The following is a 25,448-nucleotide window of genomic DNA, read 5'->3' as shown; positions in this document are numbered from 1 at the left end:
AAGAGAAACACACGTACATGATGCGCACATTTTTCAAATTTAGTCCTGCTGTTAGTTGCTAATGTGGATGCTTTTTATCTGCAGTCACTGGTCCTGTTGGAAATGGCAGGAGTATTCAGTGTTTAAGTCTTAATCCTGGTGTTTGTCCTTTGAATGTAGCCTGGGCCGCTGTCCCAAGATACGGCTGTCAGCCTTGTGTAGGACACTGAGCCACAGAAACTCCAGAAGCACAGGCGAAGCTGTCCTCTCTGAGGGACAGAGAGATTCGTCCTGGGGCTTCGTAGTCTCCACACTGTCCGTGAAGCCACCTCTCTTCCCTGTGTGTGCAGAGCCTTGGATGGCGGTGATCTTAGACTAGAGCTTAGGGCACCCCCAGGCTTGAGATCCAGCTTGTCCTAAGTAATTGAGAGCATGATTAACCTTTCCAGGCACAAGAATCTTACGAGAAGGCAATGGACAAGGCCAAGAAGGAGCATGAGAGGAGTAACGCGTCCCCTGCCATCTTCCCAGAGTACCAGCTTTGGGAGGACCACTGGATTCGGTACGCCAGTGCGCTTGCTGCATTCAGGAGTCCGTGAAGGGAACCAGTAGAAAAGTCTCTGAAATTCCCTTGTGTGTGTTTTTAAAAGGTGCTTCGCTGCTTTCTTTATGGCCTCATGGAGAAAAGAATAACTCCCCCGGTGCTCTGAGCTCTGCGCTGCAGGGAGGGCCGCCCGGGCGTTCTGGGGGAGCCGTTATTTCGGAGAGCCGGTGGCTCCCTGCAGTGGGCACCTCGGGAACCCAACCTTTGCTCTGGGGGAGAATTTGTTTCCTCTATGGAAGGGCAACAAACAACTTAAAGTCTTGTCCCTTGCCCTGTTTCAGTCTGCGAGTGTGTCGGTAACTGAACTTGTGCTCTTGAACCCCTGGTCTTGTATAGGTGCTCGAAGGAGCTGAACCAGTGGGAAGCCTTGACGGAGTACGGCCAGTCCAAGGGGCACATAAACCCGTATCTAGTGCTCGAGTGTGCCTGGCGGGTGTCCAACTGGACCGCCATGAAGGAGGCACTGGTGCAGGTGAGGCCGCCTTCCTGCCGCACGATGACTCGCCCAGCCCCAGATTTTGTTCTCCACAGCCACGCGGGCCCCTTCCACAAAACCATAAGTCTCTAGGGTGTTCTCTTCACTTAGAAACATGCCGGGCATTTTGGCAGATGAAAAATAGCACTTGGGAAACAAACATTATTTTTAGTCATCTCTAACCCCTTTCCTAGATCTGTTCCGTCTAGGAGTTAGATTAGTAGTAACGGTCGTGGGGGCCTTGGTGCAGAAGCGCAGCTAGAGGTGGACCAGCAAGGGTGCGTCACGGGCGGGGCCCAGCGGGGTAGCAGCTGCCGGCGTAGGTCTGCTAAGCGAAGCGGTGTTGCAGTCAAAGTGAGTTCTGTGTTGCGAGAGTGAAAGCAGCACAGTGTAAGGGAAGTGGAGTCATTAACTTGGTTGAGCTAAGTTTATTTTGGGAGAGCGAGCAGGCGTGCAAATGCAGGGGAGGGGCAGAGAGGGAGGGAGAGAGAGGATCTCAAGCAGGCTCCGTGCTGTCAGTGCAGAGCCCAACTCGGGGCTGGATCCTGTGAACTGTGAGATGACCTGGGCCAAAATCAACAGATGCTTAACCAGCTGGGCCTCCCAGGCGTGCCTGAGCTCCACAGTTTTTAAAATGGAGCTCCGTCCAGAGGAGCTGGGTACATAGCGGGAAAGTGGGCGCAGAGAGACAGTTCCCTCTCCCCCTGGGGGGAAGTCAGGCCCCAAAAGCTACAGTATTGGACGATGCAGCTGTGTCATCTGGACCCCACATTAGACCGTCCTCGGATGCAGCCATTCTTGTTGCTCTGCATTTGTCATCTGGGCCCTTCCCTCCTGTTCCCCCATGGCCTCTTTCCCTGCTCCTCCTCGCTGTCCACCTTTTCTGTGTGGTGTTCCTGCTCGGGGTCGAGCTGAGGGAAGTGCTGCCGTCCGGTCCTCCCCTGCCCTTCTGCCCGGTAGGGGCTTACTTAATCCACACCAGTGATTTCCTCTCAGCATTTGGAGACTGCAAGAGCACGTGAGGTTATGGGGCTACTGTCTCTGAAACGATGCCTAAAGCTCTAACCTGTGTTGTGGCTGTGTCGCTACTGTGTTTTATGTCGTGACTGATGTTGCTCTTTAACAAACACGTAGAAGATCGTAGCACTGAGTGGTCACAGGCTGTGTGAACCATGGAGTGTGGAGACAGCCAGGGCTTTGACTCTGGAGTTGGTTGGGATCTGGAAATTGCTGATCTGATACTGGGAGTTTGTGTTCCTCCCAGAGATGACCAGTCACGTATTACAGATAAACAGAAAAAATTTTTTTTGACAAAACGTATTTACATTCTGCTGAGTAAATAGTATAGCTCGACCTGATGTTTCCTTTCTTCTCCCTTCCCAGGGTCTCACTTAGCTGGGAACATGCAGCACCATGCTACCCATAGTCTGATCAATGAATTTCTTTCAGAAAGCCTTGATAATTTTCCAAAAACTGTAAGGTGTGTGCTGATTAGAAAAAAGCTCAAAGCATGTGAACATTCTGGGTAGTCTGCAATAAATTTAGGTAGTCTCGATAGTCTAAAATTATTTACTCACTAACAATATTTACAGGGAAAAAGCCAGATTACTTCTGTTTTTGTTCCTGTGCATTGTGATCACAGGGCTGCCTGCAGAAGTGCAGTTCTCAGTTTGGTTTTATAGACGGCGTAAGTTTTCTTCAGCGGGTAGGAAACAAGAGGTGCATGTGTTCTTGGTGTTACAGAAGATAGGTGTGATGACTAACAAAGGTCCATCTTCTTGAATAGCATTTAAGTCCAGAAAATGGGAGGTCGGTGTGATTGTAGAGGATCGTGTTAGAAGCACATGTTTTGACACGCTTGTCTTGCTGAATTTCTTCCATCGTTGGGCTATTGAGGTCTCAGGCTGTGAATGTGAACGTGCCTTGAAGAAGTGGGATGTCAGAAAAAAACAAGCCAGAGTGTTATACAAATGCAGTATGGCGCTGTCTTCACCACCATCGCCATACTTCCGTCATTTAGCCAGTATTAGGGCACCAAAGTGTATGTAATGTGTATCTTCTAAAGGTGCTTCAGAATGAATGTTATGTTGGTCGCATCCCAATAAATCATGTAAAATATCTTCAGAGAGATCATTCCTTCTTAACACTCAGAGATTGTTTTGAAAAGACCTTACTTTTTTATCATTTGTGTTTTTAAATGCTCTGTCAGAGATGGACCCAGTGAGACAAATTGAAATGCTCTCTTCAGGTGGTGGGCAGGCAGAGCTTTCGACGGCAGAAGGGGGAGCACATGGAGCCTTTACGTGGCTCTGAGCCGCATGAGGGGGCAGGGTCATAGCCAAGGAGAGGACATGTGACAGCTCTGGGCTCACTCTGCTTCGTACTAGAACTGATAACCAAGATAGAAGAAATCTGGGGGAAAGTAAGTGACAGTAAAATTTAAGAGTGTTTTCCCATATTCCTACCCTAAGTCATTGCCTCCTGCTTCCTTCTATAACATGGAACAAGTTAGATTAGTTTCTCAGGCTAACAGTGTGAACTGGAAACAATTCAAAACTACATTGATCCGAGCAGTGGTGAGCGCATATTTAATACTTTGGAAATTCGCTGGCCGACTTTGTAGCCAAGTGGCAATCATTAATCTCGTCTGTCACAACAGTGATCAGTTTCCCTCTTTTTTGGAATCACTAATGTCCTCAAAGCAAGGAGCCTGGGAGACTGGCTGCTCCCTGGCATTGGGAAAAGGAGAGTATCCAGGAAATGCACTCTAGATGCCTGACTCCTGGGAGGAAAAGAAGTATCTGTTCATGGCTTAACGTCTGTCTCCTTGTATAATTGTCTGCCCAACAAGTGACTTGCCGTGCCAACCCTTCACACTGCAGCCCATGCTCTGTGCTTTCACCACCAGGTAGAAGTAAGTTGCCCCAAAGAGATGGCTTGGAAGGTCAACATGTACCGTGGATACCTGGCTATCTGCCACCCCGAGGAGCAGCAGCTCGGCTTCATCGAGCGCCTGGTGGAGATGGCCAGCAGCTTGGCCATCCGTGAGTGGCGGCGCCTGCCACACGTGGTGTCGCACGTGCACACACCCCTGCTCCAGGTGGGTGTGCGCGTCCTCGGCAGTCTGGGGGCCGTCCCAGCAGCCCAGCCCCTGGCCAGGCTTAGGTCTGTAAACTGAGCTGGACGACAGGAAGATTGTCCCACCTGTCCTGTCCTCTCTTGCTTAAGCTCGTCCTTGGTGAAAGGAAGGCCAGAGTCTGCGCACAGAGGGATGAAATGTGACTACTTATTTTGGGAGCATCGTGGGCTGTAAATGACAAATGACCTCTCAAGAGTGACGTTGAGGGTGGTTAATTTTGCTCCAGGCATTTTGTTTCATGTCCACTGTGCCACCATCAGTGAGATGCCACCGCGCAATCCTGCATCCTCAGAGACTCTTAAGATGGCCGGTCTAGCCTGTGCCTTAGCCACTTGCCCAGTGGGTCATCTCCGCTGTTGCAGGCAATGTGTCCCAACCACACGGCACCTGTTTGGTCACTTGGCTCTGACGCAGTCTCCCCACGGCCCCTCGTACGTGCTGCTTCTCTCCACAGAACACCCTTCTTTCCACCCCTCTGGCTGCCCTTGAGGCTCTGTGCAAGCAGGATGTGATGGCTAAGGAGGACAGAAAGCCACCTGGCTGAGTGTCAGAAGCAGGCCAGAGCAGGCACACGGCCCCTCAGCAAAGGCTGAGAGCCCTTCAGGTTCTGGTCTTTGGGGAAGTCTCTGGTTAGCAGCTGACCTCAGGGCTGACAGAGCAGAGACTTAAGGGGTGCATTTTACAAACAATACAGAATTAGCATATGAACATACTTACTAAAGTGGGGAGTCCCGGAAGGAAGGGAGCCAGAACAGGGTGCTGAAGGGGTATTTGAAGAAAGAATGGCTGAAAACTGCCCAAATTTGATAACCCAATTTCATTTATAAAGGGGACGTATGGATGATCTTACAAGCGAGGGAACAATTGCTCAACATCAGTCATTAGGAAAATGTAAATCAAAACCATGGGGAGCGAACCATTTCACACCTACTAGGATAAGAAGACAGCCACCTGTTGGTGAGGAGGTGGAGGAACCTCGTGCACTGCTGGTGCGATGGTAAAATAGGTGGAAACAGTCTGCCAGTTCTTTAGAACAGGAAGTCTGTGGAATGACGGTGACAGCAGTTTCAGTCCTGGAGAGTTAAAACACGGCCACACAAACACTTGGACGCCGATGTTCCTAGCAGTGCAGTGTTCATTAAATAGCCGAAATGTGGAAGCCACCCGCGTGACTTTCCACCGATTAAGTAAATAAAAAGTGGCGTGTCCAGGTAGTAAGGAGGAGTGGAGTACGGGTACAGGGGACAGCGTGGGTGAGCCTTAAAAATACCTGAGTGAAGAAGCTGGACACAGAAGGCCATATGCTAATTCCACTTAGGAGAAATGCCCAGGATAGAGCGCTCCACAGAGAGAGCGAGTGGGCCAGTGGTTGTCCCCTTCAGGGGAGGGAGGGTGCAGGGAGGCCACCGATGGGTCCAGGGCTGCTGTGATGAGAATGTTCCGTACTTAGGTGCTGGTGATGGGTCTACAATGCTGGGAACCTGTTAAAATCTAATGAACTGAACGCTTGAAGGAGTGATTTCAGTGACGTGTTGTGTCTCCATAAAGCCATTATAAAAGAACTACTCACTGTTCTGTTTCTGGTGAGCTTTTGGTGAGAGGGAGGTTTCAGAACACTGACGGCAACGCCCTGAACTTGAAGTGCGGATGGAGAGCAGAGCTTCGTGCAGGCAGTGTCTCCCATTAGATCAGGCAATGAGATACCAGGTGCCAAGCCTAATAGCAAGTTCAAGAGAATCTACAATGTTAAAACAAAGATTCTGCCCCAGAGGAACATCCAGCTAGAGAGAGAGGACAGCCATGGAGGGAGGAGGAAGGAGGCTGTGACTCAGTGCCATGTGGTAGGACAGGGATTAAACACAGGATTTAGAGAAGGGAGAAATCCCCCTGGGAGGGAGTGGAACCTTCCACGTAGGATTTGGATAGGCTCTTAATTGTGCCAGGGTGTTTCCGATAAGTTTATAGCCAGCAACTCGTCAGGCTGTAAGGGGTAATGAACTAGACAGACCCGTGAGGGACATGATGGAAAATGTCTGTGCCAGTCCAAAGGGATCACCTGAATCCTGTTTTCAGACGCTCCGTGTGGCTGTGGGTTTAAGTTGCTGGAAGGAAGACCTGGGACGGGGCCAGGCTGCGGTGGTCTGAGCCCTCGGTAGGAGAGCCTGACTTCGTTGGCAGCGACGGGAATGAGAAAGAGCTAGTCTGGGGGGCTGCCGTAAGCTAGGTGTGCTGCCTGCACCGTGTCCTCCCTGTCCTGTCTCAGGAGCTGCTTTTACAAGGGGGGGGATCACAGGAGCAGACTTTGGGATGAAGAGTAAATGAAGTGGGGCCTTGAGGTATCTGTACAAGCCGCAGAACTTCCTCGGTGAGTCATGAGACCCTGACGGCCGGCGATTGCTGTGGGTGCCGGCGAATCCTCCTCGTGTGCTCTGTAATGCTCACCGTGGAATCCCTTCTGCCGCCCCTGTTCAGGCAGCCCAGCAAATCATCGAACTTCAGGAAGCCGCACAAATAAATGCAGGCTTGCAGCCGACCAACCTGGGCCGCAACAACAGCCTGCACGACATGAAGACGGTGGTGAAGACCTGGAGGAACCGGCTGCCGATCGTGTCCGACGACCTGTCCCACTGGAGCAGCGTGTTCATGTGGAGGCAGCATCACTACCAGGGTAAACCCACCTGGTCCGGCATGCATCCATCATGTAATTTTCCAGGCACCCCCACTGTTCTGGTTTCATGTCTTGGTTTTGTCGTGTTTTCTTTCTTTCACCAGATTTTCTAGTTTCTGGCAGGTTGGGTGGGTGGTGGTTGCTACGGCAAGGATAAAGGCGAAGGCAGAGGGAGGTGGGGAGGTTTCCCCTCCGTGTTCACACGCTGCCAGCACAGAGGGGCTGCTGGGGCGCCGGCCGGCGAGATGTGAGCTCCGGGGTGGGGCGCCCATCGTGAAGGCCCCTGAGGAAGAGCCACTTGAAGGTGGCCATGTTGAGTCTTCTCCAGTTTTTCTGGGCCTCTTGGCTCATCCATCTCCTCACCTCGCTAAACATCTCTTTACAGCCACCTTCGTGACATAGTTAGCCACGACAGCAATGCCCAGCTCACTGGTCTGCGCTTCTTACATCTTCCTCGCGTATAAAATACTTTCCTCATGTAAAACGCAAGGCAAAGTAACGGGTTTATCACAGAGTTTCCCGTTTCCATAAGCCATGTGTGTGTGTGTTTCATTTTTTATTTAAGCCTTATCGTGGAACGCTTTGAGAAATGTTTGGTGGAGACCGATGGCTCTTTTCTTTGCTCTCTAGCGATTGTAACTGCATATGAAAACAGTTCTCAGCATGACCCGAGTTCCAACAATGCCATGCTCGGGGTGCATGCGTCCGCCTCCGCCATCATCCAGTACGGAAAAATTGCCCGAAAACAAGGACTGGTCAATGTAGCTCTGGACATACTAAGTCGTATTCACACTATTCCAACTGTGCCTATTGTGGATTGCTTCCAGAAGATTCGACAGCAAGTCAAATGCTACCTCCAGCTGGCAGGAGTCATGGGGAAGAATGAGTGCATGCAGGTACAGTGACCTCGGGAGCCGGCGCCTGCCCCTCTGCAGAGGAGGTCGGGCGGAGAGCGAGTGCCCATGTAGGAATTCCTGGTGCAGATGGTAGGGAAAGTGAGCTGGAACTTTCTATACCCACGCATCATTCTGCCTTTTCAAAAGCAGAAAGGGAAAGGAAAGCACTGGAGTGTTTGACATACGCTTTCTGGTCTAAACTCTACACTACACTTGGTTAATGTATTTAAGGAAAAAAATTAAAAACTGGTTATGAAGGTTTAAGGGAGATTTTGATGACGATCAGAGCAACATTAATAAAAACAAGGAGCCCTGCTAGGCCCATGAAGCTGTGGAAAAAAACAGTACCCTTTAAGGTATCCAGGACTGAATCTGGCATTTAGCGATTCATTTAGGAGCTGCCTGTCCACCGAGAACTGTCCATGGTGGGCGGGGTCTCTGTCACCTTAAAGGACACTTGTCAATGACCTTTAGGACTTACCACCTAGATAAATATTTTGAGTAACTCTTTTCCTACTTTTTTTTTTTTAAACAGGGCCTTGAAGTTATTGAATCTACAAACTTAAAATACTTCACGAAAGAGATGACTGCTGAGTTCTATGCACTGAAGGGAATGTTCTTGGCTCAGATCAACAAGTATGTATGTTCTGTAGAAGGAGAGTAAAAAGAAAATTCATCAGATTATATAAATCGTTTTTTATAACTTGAAGTGCATGTGAAGCGTAAGCTCAAAGTCAGTATGGTTTGGTGAGAGCTGCCTGGCCTGAGATTTCAGGTGTTCTGTCTGTGAAGATAGTAAGTTGCAGCAGATTGGTAAGCCAGCTTCATGTGTAGGACTTCAAAACGTTTCTTAAAAACTAGTTGCTCAAACACAGAAATGCTAATGACATGGATTTAGTTGCCTATTTTTACAGCATGACTATTTTGGACCACAGTTGATTTCATTCCTTTTACGGAGACAGTTCCCATTTTAGAGCCCGGGGCCAGTCAGTGGCCTGCGGGCCAATCCTGGCCAGCATCTGGTTTTTATCACTGACATGCTGGGACCACCCGTCCCCGCTGACGCTGCCTGTGGCTGCTATCATGCGAGTCACAGTTGTGACAAATGTTTGGCCCAGAAAGCCTAAACCTTCTTACCGTCTGGTCCATTACAGAAAAAGGTCACAGAACCCTGTTTTGGGGACACCGCGTCAGATGAAGTCTTGTAAGAAGTATACAAATGCTGCTCGATGCCGTATGTAGAGCTTTAAAGCGTGCTTTTCACATTTTCAATTATAGGCATTATTTTTTAGTTTATTTTAAATAACAAAGTGGTTTTGTCAAGGTGAAAGTTGTTTTGGTTTTGTTTTTTTTTTTTAGTGTTTTAAATTCACAAGACATAAACCATTTGAGTGTACAGTTTCGGTGGGTTTTAGTACATTCACAGTGTCGTGCACTGTCACCACCTGCTATTTCTAAAACCTTCCCATCACCCCCAGAAGAGACCACGTACCTAATAGCCGTCACTCCTGATTTTCCCCTTCCCTAGTGCCCTGACAGCTGCTAATCCATTTCCTGTCTCTGCGACGTGCCCATTGTGAATATTGTGTATCCGCGGAACCAGACCGTCTGGGCCTCTTGGGCCCGGCTTCTCTCACGCAGCATCCGTCGTGTTTTCACTGGCCGTCCATGCTGTAGCTGGTGCAAGTGCTACAGCCAGTAACCTGTTCTTGGGTGAATAATACTCCATGGTGTGTCTGTATAGTTAATTTATCCCTTCAACAGTTAACAGGCATTTGGATGGTTTGCACTGGTCTATGAATGTTCACATACAAGGTTTTGTGTGAGCGTGTGCTTTTACTGGTCTTAGGTACATGCATGTAGGTGTACAATCACTGGGTCATGTGCTACTTCATCTCTTCGAGAATCTACCAAATGGTTCTGCCCAGTGGCTGCTCCATTTTCCCTTCACACCAGCAGTGTCTGCTTTCCAGTTTCTCCACATCTTCGCCAACACTGTTCCTTTCCACTTTGCTGATCATGGCTGTGCTGGTGGGTACGGAGCGGAGCCTCACTGTGGTGTTGACGGTCCTTTTCCTGGGCGTGGGTGATGTTGAGCATCTTTCCTGCTGTTTGCCTGTCTTCTCCACAGAAACGTGTGTTTGGTTATTTTGTCCATTTCTTAGTTGGATTATCTGACGTTTTACCATCGAGCTCTAGTTCGTACGTGTCTGGACGGAAGTCCTGTCGGGGGTGTCACTGCAGCATCTTCTGCCGTCCTTGCCAGTGCCCCCAGCATACAGAGCCTCTCATTCAGAAGTCCAGTGTGTCCGTGTTCTCAGGCTGCTCATACTTTTGGTGCCGTAGCTAAGACCCCACCACCAAACCCACAGTCACAAGATTTACTTCTCTGATTTTTTCAGAGAGTCTTACAGACTTAGCTCTCACATTTAGGTCTTTAACTGTTTTGAATTAATGTTTATACATGGCATGAGGTGGTGGTCCAGATACATTCTTTGACATGTGTACGTACTGTGTCCCTTTTTCATTGAAAAGACTTCTTTCCCTGTAGAATGACCTCGGCACCCTCTTAGAAAGTTAGTCGACTGGAGAAGTCAAGGGTTATTTCTGGGCACTCGGTTTTGTTCCCCAGTGTTCATCTGTCCTGCTGCTGCTGCCATGCTGTGCTGCTCACCGTGGCTTTGCGGGAAGGTTTGAAGTAGTAGCAAAGTGTTCTTCAGCTTTATTCTCGTTCAAGACTGTTTCGGCTGTTTGGAGCTGCTGACGTTTTTCCACATGACTGTTACGCTATCCATTTCTATAAAAGAGGTAGTTAGGATTGTAGAGCTTGAATCCGTAGGTTAACTTGGGTATTGCCATCATAAAAATATTAAATCTTCCCATTTATGAACACAAGAGGTGTCTGTCTTTGCGTCGTTTAACAGTGTTTTCTATTCTTAACGTCCAAATCTTGGCGTTTCTTATGTTAAGTGTTCTTTTTGATGTTACTGTAAAGTTTTTTCTTAATTTTATCTCCAGATTTTCTATCGTTAAAGTCTAGAAATACAATTGAATTTTGTGTATTTCTCTTACATTCTCAGCCTTGCCAAGTGTTTGTTTACGCTCATGGTTTTGTGTGTATGTGGATTCTTTAGTGTTTTCTTTGTATAAAATCATGTCATCTGCAAATAGAGATAATTATCTTCCTTTCCGATTCTTCCTTCCTTTCTTGCCTAATTGCTCTTCCTGGGACTTCCAGTACTGAGTCCAGAAGAAGTGGTGACAGTTCTTGCCTTGTTCCTGATCGGAAAGGAAGACCTTTCAGCCTTTCCCACCAAGTATTATGTTACCTGTGGGCTTTTTACGTATGGCCTTTCTTATGGTGCGGTAGTTTCCTTGTGTACCGAGTTAATTGTGGCATGTTTATAGTGAAGGGTGTTGGATTTCGTCAAATGCTTTCCCTGCACCAACTAACATGATCCATGTTTTTCCTCTTCATTCTGTTCGTATAATGCATCACGTGGGTTGCCTTTTTGTTGATCATGGCCTTGTGTTGCTGCAGTAAATGCCACTTGATCTTGACCATCGTGTATGATCCTTTTCATGCGCTGGTGGACTTGGTCTGCATTTACATTCACAAGGGATGTGAATTTCTAGTTCTCTTGTGTCTTGTACGTTGTTGGAAGATGCAAAACTATCTCTTATTTGCAGATAGTGACATGGTGCAACCACTGTAGTAAATGGTTTGTGAGTTCCTCAAAAACTTAAACACAGAATTGCCCTATGACCCAGGAAGTCCACTCTTAGATACATACCCAAAAGAATTAAGAGCAAGTGCTCAAGCAGGTACCTGCTCATGAATGTTCATAGCAGCACTGTGCACAGTGGACAGAACATCAGCACAGCTCGAGTGAGTGGGAAAGCAGAATATGGCGTATACGTGCAACGGGGCAGAATTGCAACGTAAAAAGGAACGAGAGGCTGACACTCCCTACAGCCCGGGTGAACTTCATACGCTGTGCTGAGAGAAGCCAGACACAAAATCACATGATGCGTGATCCCATACGTATGAAACATGCGGATTAGGTCAGTGCGCCGGGCCAGAAGGCAGGCGGCGGTCACCAGGGGCTGGAGGTCGGGGGAAATGGAGACCGACTGCTCCATGGTGTGGGTTTCCTTTTTGGATGATAACAGTGTTTTGGAACCCAATAGAGTAGCCGTTGTGTGACATTTTCAGTATACTAAATGCCATTGGATTGCTCATTTTAAAATACTTGATTTTATGTTTTGCAAAGCTCACCTAAAAAAACTGTGTTTTGATTTGTGTCCTCTCAGATCTGAAGAAGCGAACAAAGCCTTTTCTGCAGCCGTGCAGATGCACGACGTGCTGGTGAAAGCTTGGGCCATGTGGGGCGACTACCTGGAAAACATCTTCGTGAAGGAGCGGCAGCTGCACCTCGGCGTGTCCGCCATCACCTGTTACCTGCACGCCTGCCGGCATCAGAATGAGAGCAAATCGAGGAAGTACCTAGCCAAGGTGAGGCCACAAGAACCAGTTTGCACCGGAGGCCGTCCGGTGGCCTTGAGGCTTGCACGGGAGCCAGCTATTCCCTAATCTGTGCTACAGGAGGGGACTGTCTCACGCCTGCACCATCAGTCCCCGTCACTCTTGACGGTAATGTCATGGTTCCATTGGCAAGCTAAGAAGACTGAGTCCCGTTTTCTCTGGGGCCTCACACTGCACAGAGACACCTGCAGACTGAAGGGGGGCCGGGCCTTACCTGCCGGACGCCCCAGAGATGCTCCCCTCTCACCTGTGGGGAAGGTGCGCATGGTCACAAAGCTGCTCGGCTCTGGTTGCAGGGGACATGGGATCCCCTGACTTCTGCGGACACTGCAGGGTGAGGTCACAGCAGCTGGAGTCCCTGTCCTGCATCGCCCCAGTGCTGTGCTGTGGACGGCGCCGAGGGTGTTCCTGAGGCTTCCTCAGCGTGGCTTGTTGTCTATTTATTTAATATTTTTCTCAGTTTAATTCAAGAAGATAAACTCAGGATTAATCCTTGCAGAAAACTTACGAGTAAATTGTTCTGCTTTTCTGTTTTGTCCATTAAAGCTTTGGATTTCTTAGAATTTCTTGATTTGATGTCCAAATTTGGAATGAACATCAGTACCTAGTATTTAAAACCAACTCTAGAAACACAGACCAGTTATAGTGACACAAAGAAGCTACCTAAACGTCTAACTCCAAATTTGCTTACTTCTTGATATAGTTATTTCAGATAGCGGACACCGGGCTGCCAGCGTGTGGCCCACCTGATGTCAGTGGTTTCATCAGAGATTTTTAGCAAAAGTCCGTTCTATTTTGGTGAGGTCAAGAGTGTGAATTAGGAGGTCACCGGCCACTGCTTGCCAGCAGGTTGGGTCAGGTAATAATTGGCAGTAATGCTGAACCTCTGTAAGAACAGTATGCACACTTGGGGTTTTACCCATCTATACAGTTTATTCATGAAGTTTAGAAGTGCTGGCCATTCGTACTTTCCCACATTGCCTGTAAGGCTACTCTGTGTGTTTATTTATTTATTTATTTATTTATTTTAGGTGTTTTTTTTTAGCATTCAGTTTTGAGAGACAGAGCACAGGGGGTGGGGGCAGAGAGTGAGGGAGACACAGAATCCTAAGCAGGCTCCAGGCTCCAAGCTGTCAGCACAGAGCCCAATGCGAGGCTTGAACCCACGAGTTGTGAGATCATGACCTGAGCTGCAGTCAGAGGCTTAACCAGCTGAGCTGCCCAGGTGCCCTGTATGCTATTTTAATGTTTGGGGAAAGTCACCAGATTAAGGGCCTCAGAATTTTAACTCACCTGTAGGATTTTTCCGTCTTTCTTAGGTGCTGTGGCTACTGAGTTTTGATGACGACAAGAACACTTTGGCAGACGCTGTGGACAAGTACTGCATCGGCGTGCCGCCCATCCAGTGGCTGGCCTGGATTCCCCAGCTGCTCACCTGCCTGGTCGGCTCTGAGGGAAAGCTGCTCTTGAACCTTATTAGCCAGGTGCGAGGAACAAGGTCTCTTTGTGCACAAGAAAATTAAGTCTTCAGTTCACAGTGGGTTTTTCAAAATACTGAAAATAAGTGAAAGATAGGAAGATGTACACATTTAGATGTCACTTGATCTGCAGCACGATTAGAAGCGATCGAAGAACAGGTCAAGGTTGCAGTGAAATAATCCATTAGAATTATTCCTTTGCGTGTGATGCCACATAAAGATGCAGGTAAAACCAGCAGTCTCTTAAAATGTACGGTCCCTAATTGATTACTAGTGAATACTCTGAACTACAGTAAGTCAGCCTGGTGGGCCGGCTGAGAGCCCTGTGCACTGGGGACGGACTCCGAGGTGGGACACACCGGGGTCCCGTGGGAAGGCTTTCCTGACCGTTAGTTGAGATGATTTCAGACTGTCCCTCTCCTGGGAGAAGCCGGCTGGGTAGAGGAAGGACCCAGACAGTAGATGTTTGGAGACCGTTCTGTCTCACATACGGTCCCCTTGACTGTGTGTCTTTCTGTAAAGTTGGAGAGCCAACTAACCAAGCATTTAGGAACATTCTGTCCACTTTACTTTGTTCTTTACCTGTGATGCATCATCCACGTTGTACCCAAAAATGGTTTTGTTTTTTTCCCTCAAGAGGCTGCAGCCATGTTCCTGGGTGCTGGCATTTTGCTTGGCAGTTATCTGCTTGATTCAGTCCATTTGGTATTGTCCTCATTGAACGTCTAGAGCTAGAGGCCATTCCTGTCTTCTTTTCTAGGCACGTTTTGAAGGTTCTGAGTAACATGATAGTGGCTAGTCAGACTTTTTGAAGGAGCCATAAAGCCCCAGTTTGGTAGACTGGTGTTTCTTACCTTAAATAGAAATTTTTAGCATCCTCCTTGCTGCCATTACATAAAGTTCTTCGCTAATTAACCTAATTGTCAGTTAGAATCGGTTCCCAGTGAACCGGTTCCTCAGATTCACCAGATCAAACAAAAGTGGTTTCTCTGTCATTAACTGTCCTTAGGCAGAACCGATGGGGCACCATGTTGCACTTTCTCAGATCTTTTTTTTTTTTTAATGTTTTTTATTTATTTTTGAGAGACAGCAAGTGGGGGAGGGGGCAGAGAGAGAGAGAGAGAGGAAGACATGGAATCCAAAGCAGCTCTAGGCTCTGAGCTGTCAGCACAGAGCCCGATGCGGGGTTGAACCCACAAGCTGTGAGATCATGACCTGAGCCAAAGTTCGACACCCAACAGACTGAGCCACCCAGGCGCATCCCACTCTTTCTCAGATTTTTTAGAGGGAAACTAGGTATTTTTACCTGCTGTTGAATCCAAACTTGTGTATTAACTCAGTGCTGCAGTATTTTGCCTCCTTGGGCCCCATGCAGACCCCCGCCCATTTATGAATGACAGCAGTTATTTTCTATACAAATTGCCGTCCTCCGGAAGCACAGTGGTGAGCATTGCTCTTCATGCCCCGTGTCTCTGAGCAGGTTGGACGCGTGTATCCCCAGGCGGTCTACTTTCCCATCCGGACCCTGTACCTGACCCTGAAAATAGAGCAGCGGGAACGCTACAAGAGCGGTATGTCTCAGGTGGGGCTAGACCGTGGAGGGCTCAGGCATGGGGGCACGGCTGGGGACACGCTCCCGGCCTCAGCCTCTCCGTCTTTTGCCAGTGACGACACGTGAGGGCTGGGAGGCAAAGCCTGATCTGAGGGAAGTCGATGGTTTTCCATTGTTGTGGTTTAATAGGGTGTTTGTTTACCTGAGTGATTTCGCCAATTAGTAGAACAGTATATGAAATTTTTAGCTTTAGATAATGACGAAGTTTAATAATGCGTCCTGGTAAGGAGTATGAGCATCAGCGACCATGTATGTCATTTGGTTTATAATAAATATCTCCCACTGTCAGAAGAATCTGCATGGAAATCAGTCTTCCCAGATGTGAAAATTTACTCAAACTAGAAGGGTTTTAATCTGCACTAAACAGTCCTCGTACGGTAATAACTTACTAATGGCTTCGGTTGCCCATACGTGTGGTGCTGTGTGGACAGTGGAAGCACCCTTGGCCTCAGGACATTTTTAATGCCCAGGTGTTCGGGCTTCGAGGCCAGAGGCTTTTCAAGAAGGTGACCTGACCTACTGGGCCTGGTCGTGTCTCCCCCCGATGAGCTGGGTGGGCCAGGAGACGGCACGCATGTCTCCACATTGGCCTGGGTAGATCGTGCGGTGTGGTCATTTGAAAATTAAGGTTTCTTTCTTCTGACTGAGCCAAAGCTGGGAAAACAGGCCTTGGGTTCTACCACGTATTTCTCACACAGCAAATGGCAGTATTTTATTTTAATCCCTTTTTCACACACGTGGTCTGGCTTTTCTAGATGAAAAAACGGACTTGCCCATTAAGTACGTTTAGATTCTCTGAGCTGTCTACAAGGAGTGCGAAGTATTTTTTTCCAAGCATTTAAAAAATGCTTCGACTTGGAGCAGAGGTAGAAAGGAGAGGACCACGACCACTCAGGCACCCTCCCCTCCCCTCCCCGCTCAGCACGCGGCCCTGTTCGCTCTTGGCTGACCCGCTGGAGGCCGGCTTGTGGGCAGTGGCGTGCCGCGGCCCGAGTCCCTCGGTGCACCTCTCCACGGCGCGGGGGCCCCCCCACAGCCCCGGGGCGCCAGCTCTCGTGGTGTGCAAACACACCGGCAGGAACCAGCGTTGCTTTGGTCGATGGGTCCTCTAGAGCACCGAGCTCTCGCAGCGGGCCAGTTTGCGCTGACATTGGCGTTGTGTGTGTTGCTCTCAGATTCTGGACAGCAGCAGCCAAGTTCAGTGGGTAACCAGTCCCATTCTGCATCAGATCCAGGGCCCATAAGAGCAACAGCACCAATGTGGCGCTGCAGCCGAATCATGCACATGCAGCGAGAACTGCACCCAACCCTTCTGTCTTCCCTGGAAGGCATCGTCGATCAGATGGTCTGGTTCAGAGAAAACTGGCACGAAGAGGTATGTGCAGAGACCCCGCCGTCCTGGGTGCTGTGGGCCGCGTTGTCTTCAGCTTGGCTGCCTGGTCGTTTATGTCTGTATCGTTGAATCGAACAGTAGAGTAAGCAGATACTTAATGTCTGCGCACGAATGCAGCCTCAAGTACTGGAAGCAGGAAACTCCAGGAAGAAGATGAAACTGAGAAAGCTGCTTCTGGCCTTCACGTGCTTACCATGCTCAATTAAGTGTCCCCCAGCACCAGTTAACCAGGCCACAGTGGTAGTTCTCCAGTGAGCTTTCCCACCGCCAGGCCCTCTCCTTAATGGTATCTGCATGCAAGCCGATGGCAGAGTGATGAGCCCTGTTGTCTAGATGTTCGTCTCATTGGCCCTGAGGCCCCCTGGCTCCTACTGTTATTACAGTAACTTCAAAGCTACCTTCATTTAAGGGATTTTTCATGGTTCGTCAACAGAAGGGTATGTGTGTGACCCAAAAAGTAAGAGTTTTGGTTTTTGGGTTTTTCTTTTTTAATGTTCAAGACACTTAGTCCCCCATCGCTAAGAACTCCGCTCACAGCGTGGGGCACACAGACATTCCAGCTCCTCCGTGCTCTCTGGTTTTACACCTTCTGTGTGCGGGACGTGGTGGGACGTGCCGGGCAGGCACCATGTGGTCGCTTCGCTGCTTGAAATGGGAGCCCTGGTTTGTGAATCGTCTTCGGTCTCTTTTCACTAGGTTCTCAGGCAGCTCCAGCAGGGTCTGGCGAAATGTTACTCTGTTGCCTTTGAGAAAAGCGGAGCTGTGTCAGATGCCAAAATTACCCCCCACACTCTAAATTTCGTCAAGAAGTTGGTGAGCACGTTCGGGGTGGGCCTGGAGAACGTGTCCAACGTCTCGACCATGTTCTCCAGTGCGGCCTCCGAGTCTCTGGCCAGGCGGGCACAGGCCACCGCCCAGGACCCTGTCTTCCAGAAGCTAAAGGGCCAGTTCACCACCGGTGAGTCCCTTCCCTGCACCTACAGAGCGTTCTGCGTGCTGTTCCTGCTCTGTCTTTAATCTCAGCCAGCTAGTTCTTGGTTTTCGTGAGCACTGTGCTAGGTGAGCCGGCTGCACGCTGTTTAAAATGTAGCCTCAGGTCACAAGGTCACGAAGTCACCATGACTCTTACCAGCCTTCGTCCTTCTCTCCAGCGAGGGGTTAAGATTTGGAACCAGGCTCCACCTGGGAGATGGAGGGTAGAAGGAAGAGGAGGTTTTCAGGCTAAACCCACCCTTTTCCCTCCCCCCTTCCACTTGGTTTTTGTAGGAAAGTGAAGAGCGGGAGGTGGGGCAGTGGGCTCCAGGTGACGAGTAGCATTCAGACTCGCGGTGGATTCAGGAGGCAGAGTGCTAGGAGATGGTGTCGTTGTTACTTGTCCCCGGTTCAGGTTCATGCCTTTTCTGGCAGCCCCAGGAGTAGGAACCGTGGCCCCAGCCCTGCGTGATCGAAGGCAAACGGGTCCAGTCTTCATCTGCCAGACAGGGGCCCTGATTCCCACAGCGCGTGCGCACATGGGCCGACTGTGTCCCCCGTGCGGGCAGTCTTGCCCCCTGTGGCCTGCCACCACCCTGCCGACCTGCCCGCCCTCTGGCAGAGGAGCCTGGGCAGGCACCAGGGCTCAGAGTGTCTGCACAGCCTCCAGAGACCTTCCGAGTCTTTTATAAAAGTCTTGAGTGTCGACCCATGGGTGATCGTCCTGGGAAACAAGATTTGTCTAGCTAACTCTCCAGCTAAAAGAAGCATTTCAGTTTAATTACTGCTTACAACTGTCTCTAGAACATTCTTTCTTCACTGATACATTAAGCCATAGAATAAGTGGTTCACGCACATTGTTAGCTGTTTAAAGTATCTTTTAGGGGCGCCTGGGTGGCTCAGTCGGTTAAGCATCTGGCTTCGACTCAGGTCATGATCTCATGTTCGTGGGTTCGAGCCCTGTGTCGGGCTCTGTGCTAACAGCTCAGAGCCTGGAGCCTATTTCGGATTCTGTGTCTCCCTCTCTCTCTGACCCTCCCATGCTTGCACTGTCTCTCTCTGTCTCTCAAAAATAAATAAAAGCATTAAAAAAAATGTTTAAAAAAATAAAGTATCTTTTAACAACTTACTGTATCACAGAGAACACAGCTAGAAACATGCGCTGTGTAGACTCTGTTGAAATCATGTAGAAGAAAATAGATCCTGCTGATTGCAAAGGATGCTTTGCAGCTACAGCCATGACTGACTTTTGATCCCTCTGAGATGGGGGTCCTGCCATCCTTCCAGGCAGCCCGGGGCCCGGGGTCTTCCCCTGCTGTGTGAGCTGGGCATCAGAGGTAACACTGGACTCGCCTGAAGGTTGAGGGCCTCCCCTTGATGATCCCACACCTTGAAGAAGATGCTTTTTGAGCGATAAAGTGTGGGCTTTTCATATCTTTTTTTTTATTTCTTTTTTAATTTTAATGTTTATTTATTTTTGATACAGAGAGAGCATGAGAGGGGGAGGGGCAGAGAGAGAAAGAGGGAGACACAGAAACGGAAGTAGGCTCCAGGCTCTGAGCTGTCAGCACAGAGCCCGACGCGGGGCTCGAACCCACAAACATGAGATCTGACCTCAGCCGAAGTCGGAGACTTAACCGACTGAGCCACCCAGGCGCCCCGCTTTTCATACCTTTTACCCTGAGGCACTTCGGTCATCTTATTTTCCTTTGTGATGTTCACGTGATGTGGTCTGCCACTCTTTCCCAAAAAAGGAAAAGTCTGAGAGGAGTTTTGTGGGAACTATCATATTTTTTACTTAAAAAATATGACATTGTCTCTTTTTTTTTAGTTTTTTGTTTGTTTGTTTGTTTATTTTTGAGAGAGCACAAGTGAGAGAGAGGCAAAAAGAGAGAGGGAGAGAGTATCCCAAGCAGACTGCATACTCAGCCTAGAGCCCATCATGGGGCTTGAATTCACAAACTGCGAGATTGTGACCTGAGCTGAAATCATGAGTTGGACACTTGATTGAAGAGTTGGACACCCAGGTGCCCCTGTTTAGTATGTCTTTGTTTTAAAATGTCGGCTCATTAAATTAAATGTCATCTGAAACAGAACATTCAGAGGGAGACAAGGGGTTCTGATGTAAAATATTAAACAACTGCACTGTGAAAGATGACCACCATGAGGCTCTGACCCTTCCAAGGGCGGGCGTTTCAGATACTTCACTCGGAGCTCTGCGTCCCTCCACCCACCCCCCCGTCACCCCTTCCAGGAAGGGTCTGACGCTCTGGGTCTGAGCAGCACGTTCTAGTCCCCACAAGGGAGTGAGAGCTGCCCACTCCCATCCTTGGCCAGTGTCGCACATGCTGGCTACTAACTAACCCAGGGAGGAGGTGGGGAAGAGCCCAACAACAGGTCCGATTTATCCCGGAGAACGGAGACTCATTTCCCTGCAGGAACTTGTATCTGAATGTCGCGGCCATTTTATTTGCAGTGGCACCAAACTGCAGCCAAGAACGGGGAGTGTGTGGTGCCTGCACACTCGCCGAAGATCCACAGAATGGAAGTAGCTGTCGATTCAGCTTCAGGTTGTGCCGAGCGCAAAAAGCCAGTCTCATAAAGGGATGCTTGCCTGCTGTGAGATTCTTAGGAAGCATTTGTGAAAAGACATAATAACGGGGGTGGAGAGTGGCTCGGTGGCCAGGTTTTGGGGATTCAGGGCAGAGGTGGGCGTGGCCAGAGGGCTGACATGAGGTATCTGGATTGTGGTGCTTCTGCGCGTCCCGAGGTTGGGTTTGCATTTGGAGGGCCACCAGCGTAGGTGTTGATGGGGCCCTTACTGGCCACACCGGTGACGCCTGATCGCTTCTCTGCATGGGTCAGCCTGCAGGAGGCAGCGGGGACAGGGTCGGGGCTGGGCCCTTCCTTTCAGGACGGCACCAGGCTCACCCCACACGATCTCACTCTGCGGAAGAGCGTTTGCAAGAGGCTCCAGAGAGCCCTTCAGCTGGAGTGTGATGGTCACCCTGCCACATCACAGGTCCCGGTCCTTGCAGCATGAGGACGGTGGCTCCCGCGGGGTCCCTGTCCCACAGAAATGGTGCAGCTCTTACCCTGATTTTCAGGCTCCGGCAAGTGAGAGTCACATAGAGTCCCTTCACCACCAGCGCTCATCACTGTGGGCCTGAGGTTTCTTAAAGAAGGGCTTTTCAGTTTAATTGACTTTTAATACTGAGTCTCCGTAAAATCTGAGAAACATAGTCATCCAGGGTTTTTATTTGCTTCAATAAAAAGTGCATGTTTTCCTTTTTTGCCACTTCAGTTTCTTGCCTAAATGTCTTCTGATGAACCGATTTATGATCTAATATTCGCCTGGATTGGATTCGTGCCTTGGCTCCTCACTGTGGTGGCTGCTCTCAGGCGGGGCTGCCGGCGGCCTGACCTTCAGGGACGGCCTCCGGGGTTCCCGTGCCTCTCAGAGCACTCCCCGCATCCTTTCCTGAAGGAAACCCATGATGATGGGGGGGGTGAGGTTTCCTCTTGGTGCTCCATGTGTTCCCTCCTCCTGTCTCGGGGGGAGACCGGTCCCACCGGAGGGTCCCTGTCGCTCGTTCAGCCTTCAGCCTACACTTTAAAGAGTAGGAGGGACAAAAGTGCCTTGCTCCTGGTGAGGTATAGAGTAAGACATTTCTGCTTCCTACCTGGGAAGCTCTTGAGCATGATTCTGTAGTGAATTCCAGGTTGTCCAGATGACTAAAAATGTTTTTAATCGCATTTTATTTTGAAGATTTTGACTTCAGCGTTCCAGGATCCATGAAGCTACATAATCTTATTTCTAAGTTGAAAAAGTGGATCAAAATCCTCGAGGCTAAAACCAAGCAGCTTCCGAAGTTCTTCCTCATAGAAGAAAAGTGTCGGTTTTTGAGCAATTTCTCAGCACAAACCGCTGAAGTAGAAATTCCAGGGGAATTCCTGATGCCAAAGCCGACACATTATTATATCAAGATCGCTAGGTGAGCGAGCCGCGTGACTGGCCCAGGGCAGACCTGGGGATGCTGTTCTGGTTCCTTCTGTCCCCTGTGCTCTCCCGGCCCCTGAAGTGGGAGAACACGAGATTGTTCTTGGGTCTGAGCCGTCAGGCACTGGTGAGGGTCTGGTCGCACTGATGGGGTAAATGTCTTGCTTGAGTCCACTTTGTGTTTCTTTTGCTTCTGAAAGACTCTTTGCTTAATCTCCACAGAACTGGACATAGTAGAAAGTTTATCAGTCTGTAAAACTTTTAAAGTTTAGTATTCAAAGCAGAATTGGGGAGTTACAAAATTTATTAGTGTGTATATTGTATCCTATTTCAAATGTAGAAAGTGTGGTAACAAATGGTCACAATCAGACCCGGAGCTCTGGCTTCTCGTGCATCCAGACTTGGATTTCCCGGTCCTCCAATCTGACTCCTCTTCCGGCCACCCTCCCGCTCCCCGTCTTCTCTCCATAGCCAGAGCCCAGGGGAGGGAGTGAAGGCGAGGGGGTGTCCATCCTCACACCTGTTCCTGGGGCACTTGTGCTAGACTGTCCTGCCCCCGGGCTCTGCAGCTGGGGTGCTCAGAGCCCAGTTAGCTGCCCGTCATGTGCTCCGGAAGTAGGGCCGCAGGGCCCAATTCTTTTAAAACTGCAGCAGCATCTTCTCTTCCACCATTGACTCTCCCTGTGCCAAGATGTCTTCTCCCACGTTGTCACACCATTTAAACCTGGTCAGAGCGATTTCCATAGGTGCACATTCTGTCTTTCCGTGATGGTTCCACGTGTTGTCTTTATAAAATTCCCTCTTCTTTGAAGTCGAGCACCGGGGAGTTGGCGTTTGATCATGTGCTTGTTTGGGCAGGTTTATGCCCAGGGTGGAAATTGTGCAGAAGCACAACACGGCGGCCAGGAGACTGTACATCCGTGGGCACAACGGCAAGATCTACCCATACCTCGTGATGAACGACGCCTGCCTGACGGAGTCCCGGCGAGAGGAGCGCGTCCTGCAGCTGCTCCGGCTGCTGAACCCCTGCTTGGAGAAGAGAAAGGAAACCACCAAGAGACACCTATTTTTCACAGGTATGACAGGTGCGCTCTGAGGGGACACAGCCGGTCTGTTAGCCTTTGCGGATTTTTGCGCGTGCCATCTGGGGAACTGAGCATGCTCTGTGAAGCTCACCAATGAGGAGGGTTCTGGGATGAGGACCCTGTGCCGGGAAGAGGCCACTCCCTTCTCGCTGCGAACAGGTGCTCTGACGTGTGTTTGGGGAAGGGGGTGCCGCGCCCATGCACCCTACCGTGTCCCCTTGCCTGGAACCGTGGGCTGAGTGAGCATGGGGCCTGTCGTGGGCGTGGTAGCAGCGTGTCGTGAGTGTGTTTCAGTGCGGTCCCCGGACACGTGCTAGAGCTCACACTGCACTGCATGGCCCCTGCGGGAGCGAGGCTTCAAGGGGTGAAATGTGGCACGCGGGAAAGTCAGAAGACCTGTGAGGGCCTCAGAAATCGTGGTGGGTGGCCACCAGCAGCCTGTGAGTTGTCATGGGCGGTTTGTGAGTGGCCCATTTCTGTCTGTAACGGGCAGAGATGAGACGCCTGTAATCCCACCCAGAGAAGAGAACCACAGTTAGAACATGGTAGCGTCTAGCCTCTGCGGTTAGGAGCCCGCTGCAATGCAGATTATCCGGTCCCGTAGGGAACTTTCTTCCGACGGCTAAGATTCCAACCCGTTTGACTTAAAATCTTTTACCCTTGAGTTCAGTATGCCCCAGATAAGAAGTAGAAAGAAAAATAGAGTATATAGAAAAAGGTGTGCATTTTAACATGCATGTGCTGTGATCCACAGTGTTGATCACATCTGTGGGTATTAGATGATTCTTTGCTTTTTCCAAAAAAACAAACTCTTGGTCAGCACCAAACGACAGTTCAAATACGTGCCCTAGAGTCACTGTGGAATTTCTTCGTGTATTGAAGCCGTGGAGCAAGCCAGTAGCTGTGGTTTAACTGACTTTAGACCAAATTAACTCTGTGTTCCTTAGAAGTCAGAGGTGCGCACGTGTACATACCACACTGAGCTCAGGGCAGCGCAGGGACGGGCTGGTGCAGGTACCAGCTCACAGCTCGCACTTGCCCGTCCCAGCAGCCCCAGTGCGGGAGCTGCCACCACCCCATGCTGGCAAGTTGTGTTGGCTACCTCCTTATATCTTCTGGAAATCTCTCAGCTTTCTTCAAAATGTCTTCAGTAAAACGTCTTAAAGGGCACCAGCCTGGCTCAGTCAATATAGTACGCAACTCTTGATCACAGGGTTGTGAGTTCAAGCCCTACACTGAGCATAGAGCTTACTTTTTATAAAAATGTCTTACTAATATTACCTTGATCTTGTATCTTTGAAGTACTGTTTAATCTACCAGCAACCCCAAGAGATACGTACTATACTCCCATTTACAAATGAAGAAACCGAAGTTTACACAAATCCAGTGACTGTTCCCAAGGTCACATCACTGGGAAAACAGACCTCGGGATGTGAGTGTGGGGAGTCTGGCTCCGAGGCAGGCACACCCAGCACTTCCGGGTCGAGTGTGGTCATGATGTGGGTGATCATCTTGTGGGGTGAATTGCTTCATAAAGAGTGCCCGTCACTGTCCGCACAGCTCCACAGAGCAACTGGGCAGAATGACCACATGGACCCTGGGAGCTTATCTGGGCCACAGAACACAGAAAATGATGTGAGTGATCATCTTCCTGATTTCCTGAAGGCGGGGCACAGACATCCCTGACACCAGAAGACCACTTAACATGGTCACTTCCTGCCTCGGAGTGGGCAGGAGGATTGATTTCTCCAGACAGGATGCCGACAGAGGAGGACCTCTGAGGAGCAAATGGTTGGCAGTCTCTGATGTTTAAAGATTGCTTTCTAAAAAATTTCTGTTCGTCTTTGTCCTAAACAAAAGGTGATGGCCGCTCAGGCTCCTTTGCTCACTAGTTTGGGCTTCATGCCTCATGCTGAGGAGCATGAGGTGCGGGACTTCCAGCTTCAGCTGGTCCTCTGACCTCTGCTCTCGAAGGGCCGAGTGATCTCCGAGGACGGCCCCAGAGGTGGAGTCAAGCGCTGCCCCCTGGTGTCGTCTCTCAGTCATTTCCTCCTCCTCTCTCCTCAGTGCCGCGAGTCGTGGCGGTGTCCCCGCAGATGCGCCTTGTGGAGGACAACCCCTCTTCGCTCTCCCTCGTGGAGATCTACAAGCAGCGCTGTGCGAAGAAGGGCATCGAGCACGACAACCCCATCTCCCGCTACTATGACAGACTGGCCACGGTGCAGGCGCGCGGGACCCAGGCCAGCCACCAGGTACCCCGTTGGGGACGGTCGGGAGCGCAAGCGCACGCTTAGAGAAGTAGCAGGAGTAGCAGGCAGTTGAAAGGGACTTTGCCCCATTGGACCTGTGAGGTGGTCAGAAGACGACCACGGCCCCCGTGTAGTGACGTTTGCTGAGAATAACTTGACCGCAAACTCCGCTGGCAACCAGACCTGCTCTGAGGGACATGAGGCGGCTTCTCCGCCCCACCCTCAGGCTCCTCTGGTGTGTGGCCAGGGCCTGGGTGACACCCAGCTTCTGTGTCCTATGTGCTTTTAAAAATAGAGGAAGTGGTGAGGCCTGAAATGAGTCAGGCCCAGCTGTTTTGGTTGCCTTTTGTGG

At 49.9% G+C, this 25,448-nt stretch overlaps 1 protein-coding gene across 1 annotated transcript in view; it reads left to right on the top strand.

Annotated features, from left to right (window-relative positions):
• The window catches only part of TRRAP (transformation/transcription domain associated protein), a 108,297-nt gene that overhangs the window by 75,955 nt on the left and 6,894 nt on the right, over positions 1-25,448 (top strand). Inside the window, exons 55-68 of the mRNA XM_029945749.1 lie at positions 429-541; positions 920-1,055; positions 3,967-4,158; positions 6,670-6,865; positions 7,496-7,761; positions 8,297-8,397; positions 12,076-12,277; positions 13,627-13,791; positions 15,266-15,356; positions 16,627-16,772; positions 17,487-17,748; positions 21,532-21,757; positions 22,621-22,838; positions 24,915-25,099. Of these exons, the coding sequence (XP_029801609.1) occupies positions 429-541; positions 920-1,055; positions 3,967-4,158; positions 6,670-6,865; positions 7,496-7,761; positions 8,297-8,397; positions 12,076-12,277; positions 13,627-13,791; positions 15,266-15,356; positions 16,627-16,772; positions 17,487-17,748; positions 21,532-21,757; positions 22,621-22,838; positions 24,915-25,099 (2,499 nt within the window). The remainder of the gene's footprint in view (positions 1-428; positions 542-919; positions 1,056-3,966; positions 4,159-6,669; positions 6,866-7,495; positions 7,762-8,296; positions 8,398-12,075; positions 12,278-13,626; positions 13,792-15,265; positions 15,357-16,626; positions 16,773-17,486; positions 17,749-21,531; positions 21,758-22,620; positions 22,839-24,914; positions 25,100-25,448) is intronic.

This window comes from Suricata suricatta, chromosome 8 (assembly GCF_006229205.1).
Source record: "Suricata suricatta isolate VVHF042 chromosome 8, meerkat_22Aug2017_6uvM2_HiC, whole genome shotgun sequence".
NCBI lineage: Eukaryota > Metazoa > Chordata > Mammalia > Carnivora > Herpestidae > Suricata > Suricata suricatta.
This window is presented reverse-complemented; position numbering and strand designations above follow the sequence as displayed.